At 33.1% G+C, this 4,857-nt stretch overlaps 1 protein-coding gene across 1 annotated transcript; it reads left to right on the top strand.

Annotated features, from left to right (window-relative positions):
- The first annotated feature begins 375 nt into the window (after positions 1–375).
- LOC144548513 (putative glucose-6-phosphate 1-epimerase) lies at positions 376–2,043 on the top strand. The gene is made up of 5 exons (XM_078297203.1): positions 376–504; positions 616–710; positions 981–1,121; positions 1,590–1,692; positions 1,842–2,043. The coding sequence occupies exons 1-5, from the start codon at positions 376–378 to the stop codon at positions 1,995–1,997; spliced, it is 624 nt and encodes a 207-aa protein (XP_078153329.1). The 3' UTR covers positions 1,998–2,043.
- Positions 2,044–4,857: the final 2,814 nt, after the last annotated feature.

The following is a 4,857-nucleotide window of genomic DNA, read 5'->3' as shown; positions in this document are numbered from 1 at the left end:
GTGCAAATTAATCTACGATGTGTAAATTTTTTCGCTGGAGCACTGCGCCTCTCCCAGCAAATTATCTCTGTGCCCCCCTCCCTCCCCGATCCCTTCTTTCCAAACAAAAAAAGAAAAAAACCCTAATCGCCTCAGACACCGCCCTCCCCTCCCTCTCCTCTCTGCCTCTCCCTGCGCACTTGTCCCCCCTAGACAATCCCCCTGCACAAGCCCGTCTACCGATCCAAACCCTAGACCCCGCCCTCCCCTGCCTCTCCTATCTGCCTCTCCCTGCGCCAACAGCCCGCCCCCTCCTCTTCCTGCCACACCCGGTCGAGCGAGTTCACTTCTCCCATTTAATACTGCCCCTAGAGCCTTGGCTGCCATGGGAGATCCATGGCACCTTCTCGCAATTTATTTCCCAATCAGTACCAACTTCTCATGATCTTGATTGATGATACTTTGTGGGAGAGCAAGGGACTGGATTATCTTCCAGCAATCTTCTTCAAAAGAGCAAGTACTGTGGTCACAAATTATTGAACTATGATTAAATATTTGTTAAACTATTTTTAAATATTTGAAATTGAGTGACTGGATTAATTTTTTTGTCCAATAAATTCAATTCATATTGAAAAGGCGATCCACTTGCATCCTTTGCTTCGTCAAGGGTTTGTGTCAATTTTAATTGGCACAAACCCTTCTGATGAGGATTCAAAAATCTGGCCTCATAGGTTTTGACTTGATTCCAGTACCTGCGATTTCGTTTATATCTGTTTCTAATGAAATCTTATATCTACCATGATATTTTGTATATATGACTTGGCTAAATTGTGAATTATCATCTGGCAGAGTTTGAGTTTGATCCTCATACGTGTATGAATACTGGTAAAAGCATTTGTAAATTTGGGCAGTACTATACTTAGGCATTTTATGTTAACTACACACACACATATTTCATAAACTTTTTCTCTTGTGATTTAATTTCAATATGTGCTTGGTAGTTTTGAGTACCGCCTGAGGGTTGAAGTGGGGCCCGGTGGGATTCTGACGCTGACATCAGGCATAAGGAACACAAATTCTGATGGGAAGTCATTTTCATTTACTTTTGCTTACCACACCTATTTTTCCATATCTGATATCAGGTAAAGCTTTTGCGAAATGAAATTTTTTGCTTGTTCTGGTAATTTTTTTCCCTGTGATTATCATTTTTTTGTTACTGAAAGAAAATTTCAATAGAATCTGTTGATTATTCCATCTTTTAGACCTAATTCATGCTTAGATCATTAGAGATGCAAAATGTCAAAACATCGTATGTATCCACCAAAGCATAAATATAGAACTTACCCTACTAAAGATAAATATAGAATCATGTAAACTCAGTGAAAACACGGATAATATTCTTTCTTAGAATTACCTATCATATCTCAATGTGTATCTCTACAATATGCTCTGAAGAAAAGAAGGGTAAAGTTTTGGAGATTTTACAAGAAAATAGTAGAGAGAGACCTTTTTGTGTGGATGCTATCTTGATTTTCGTAGGGCATAACTGAAATTATAACCTTCTAATTATTTTTTTTTACACTTGTTTTTTTTTTCTTTTGGTGAATTAGTGAGGTGAGAGTAGAAGGGCTAGAGACTCTAGATTACCATGACAATTTACAAGAAAGGACTCGTCTCACTGTGCAAGTTGATGCCATTACTTTTGAGGGAGAGGTAAATATTATTATTCTTATCTTACTGTTGTACCGGGAATTGTTGTGCAATTACCAAAAATCCCAATACAAAAACAAAAAAAAGTGGTTTTATTTTCTTTTCTTTTTTCGAATGACAACTCAAAATTTTAATTTTGTGATTAATTGCAGCTAGATAGACTATATCTTGAGGCCCCGCGAAAGATAGCAATCTTAGATCATGAAAAGAACCAAACATTTGTTGTGATCAAAGATGGCCTCCCTGATGCCGGTCTTATTCTCATTCCTATTTATTTCCTTTTTACCTTAATTTCATATTTACTATAACAAAGCCAACTCAAAATTGACACAAACCCTTGAAAATGAAAAGGCACTGAAAAAACATCACTAATGAAAGTATTAATTATTCAAAAATTGAGAGACATGTTTTTCACTTCGTCAACTTCTCCATGAATAATTAATTTCTATTCAGATGGTAATGAGAAAAGTCATTGTTCAATCATTGATATGGTTTTAGTTTTGGTTGGTGAGTGCTGTTGCTGCAGTTGTACTATCCATTCAAATTTGTAATTTTTGTTTGAATTGTTTTTATTCTTCTTAATTATGATTGTGCACTTTTGACTTGTATAGAAAAGAAAAAGAAAGCTGCAACTTGTATAACTGGTGAAAGGGTGCTTAATTGGAACTTCCATTTTGTGAAGTGCCTTTTATTTTCCTAAGATTGTAAGTAAATATTCAATGATCATGTCAAGAAAAAATATTGAAATCGAACAATTGTCATGCTCTATACCAGTACATACTATTGAGGTAGTCATTGTAAATAACTAAAAGGGGGGAGGTCAATCTTTATGTTCAAGTATGATCCTGTTTGATTTGTTTATATTTTCAGTACTTTAATGACCTTTTGTCTCTCTTAATCGATGCAATTGTCTCTTTTAATTTGGTAATCTGGTTTCTGTTTTTGTATGTTCTTTGAATTGATAAGTTTTAGTAAAAATCCTTCAACAGTATGCTTATTTTTAATAAATTTGATCAGTTTGGTTTTTTTAGTGTGATACTGGAGTAGAATGAAAAATATAAATTTGATATACATTACATACTTCATTTTTCACTGATTGGGCTTCAATTACATTTTATTAGAGCTGGAATTTCTGGTTTGTATTATGCTATAACAACAACATAACACGGCAAGTACTTTAAATTAATAGTTTTGTTCGTACCATTTTGCATCAGTTCGTACTGGTACACAAAATTATTATTTACTACATAAATTTAATGTATGCATTTGTATAATTGATCTTGTGTAATTTTTTCTTTTGTATGAGATTGTTTGTTCTCTTATATTATGTCCCGTCGCAACGCACGGGCACGATACTAGTATATATATATATATATAGTACGGCTAACGCGCTTCCTCTAGCATATGGGCCGAAATGCTTCCGATGGAAATTTGAAATTTCAAAATCCAAAAAGTCGATCTGAACCGTTCATCTTCTTCTCCATATTAATATCTGCTTGGAGACCAAATTTTACATTTTTCTGAAATTTTTTACTATTTATTAAGCCATTTTGAAAATCGCTGATCCAACGGTAGCTTCTGATTTTTACTGTTTGGTAAGCCACCGTTGGATCAGCAATTTTCAAAGTGACTTAATAAATAGTAAAAAATTTCATAAAAATGTAAAATTTGGTCTCCAAGCAGATATTAATATGGAGAAGAAGATGAACGGTTCAGATCGACTTTTTGGATTTTGAAATTTCAAATTTCCACCGGAAGCATTTCGGCCCATATGCTAGAGGAAGCGCGTTAGCCGTACTCTATATATATATATATATATATGTGGCACACAAAAGAAAAAAAATCTCTCTGGAAGTTTCTAGTGCGATTGCGATTTCCTTCGGAAATGAAAAGGAAAAAAAATACTCTGTGGGGCCACTCCTCTGATCCTCTCCCATTTGTTGGGTACACTACACACACGAATCAAAAAGGTAAAAAAATAATAGATCAACTGTCAACTGCCAACTGGCACGAGCTGAGTCACAGTCCATGAGACACGTGCTCAATGAAGCCAGGAAACGTGTTTTGCTTTTTGTTTTGTATTTTACAATAACCTCATTTTTGTATATATTGCAATTTGCAAAGCATTACAAACTAATTATCATAATTTTCATATAATTCATGCAATTTTAGAGTGGCATACCGAATATCAATGTAAACTAACATTATTAGTATTATTATGATTTTCCAACTCAGAAAGTTTCAAGTTCTTATCAGGCCCAAATTTAATTATAACCATTCAGAATCGTTATTATCTTAAAAAAAAAGTTTTTTGTTAGACACTATTTTTCTTGTACATTTAAAATTAAAGTGAAAAAGGAGCCATTATCATAGTTAAAATCCGTTGCTATTTTAATTGTTAACAACTTATATTATGTGCAATTCTTCCTTGAATTTTCTGATAATTTGTTCTTTTAAACTTGTATCGTGCTATATTTTTTTTATGAACCAATTCCAACATTCTAATTAAAGTTTAATTTCTTTATGTTGAGATGCACGTTCCTTGGGTGATACAGTATAAATTTAGATATAAATAGTTGGTATTTTAGCAACTAAAATTGTAAATTACACACAGTAAGAAATTCAATTTAAGCCAACATCTCAAAGCAGATATTTAGTATATTGTTGATATTTGACAGGAACTTGTGAAAGTGAGATGTTTGAGAAAACTAAAGGTCTTAATTTTTAAATTAAAATTTTCCAACAGCACCTGATATCAAAAGAAGATGATATTAAAAGAAAGTAAAATAGTAAAATTAAAAAAAAAATTAGATTGCATACAATATACAACCATATTAATTTTTGTTATCCATTTAAGATTTCTGGAAAAAATAAGATTCCAAATTACTGCCACATTATTTATTAAAAAAGATAACATTGTCATTAACTATCAAAATTTTTTGAAAAAGTTCTCCCACGAATTATTACCAATGTTTATATGATCAACTCTGCGATACAACATATTAGAAATCAACCACGGGTTCCTTGGCACGCCAACATAGTGTCTTCACCAAAGCCCAGTGAAGTGAAGAGCGTATTGACCAAGCTTGGTTGTTGGTTGACCACTGGGTTAAAATACATCATTACAAAAGTTTGATTCTCTACAAAAATAATGATATATATATTAAA

This window comes from Carex rostrata, chromosome 33, assembly GCF_964058835.1.
Source record: "Carex rostrata chromosome 33, lpCarRost1.2, whole genome shotgun sequence".
Taxonomy (NCBI): Eukaryota; Viridiplantae; Streptophyta; class Magnoliopsida; order Poales; family Cyperaceae; genus Carex; species Carex rostrata.
This window is presented reverse-complemented; position numbering and strand designations above follow the sequence as displayed.

What these genes read in the sequence shown, in the direction of transcription:
- LOC144548513 (XM_078297203.1), top strand. Translation starts at nt 376, where the DNA reads ATGGCACCTTCTCGCAATTTATTTCCCAATCAGTACCAACTTCTCATG. An exon ending in TTTTCCATATCTGATATCAG is followed by an intron (nt 1,122 to 1,589) that starts GTAAAGCTTTTG and finishes TTGGTGAATTAG; the next exon opens with TGAGGTGAGAGTAGAAGGGC. An exon ending in CCATTACTTTTGAGGGAGAG is followed by an intron (nt 1,693 to 1,841) that starts GTAAATATTATT and finishes GATTAATTGCAG; the next exon opens with CTAGATAGACTATATCTTGA.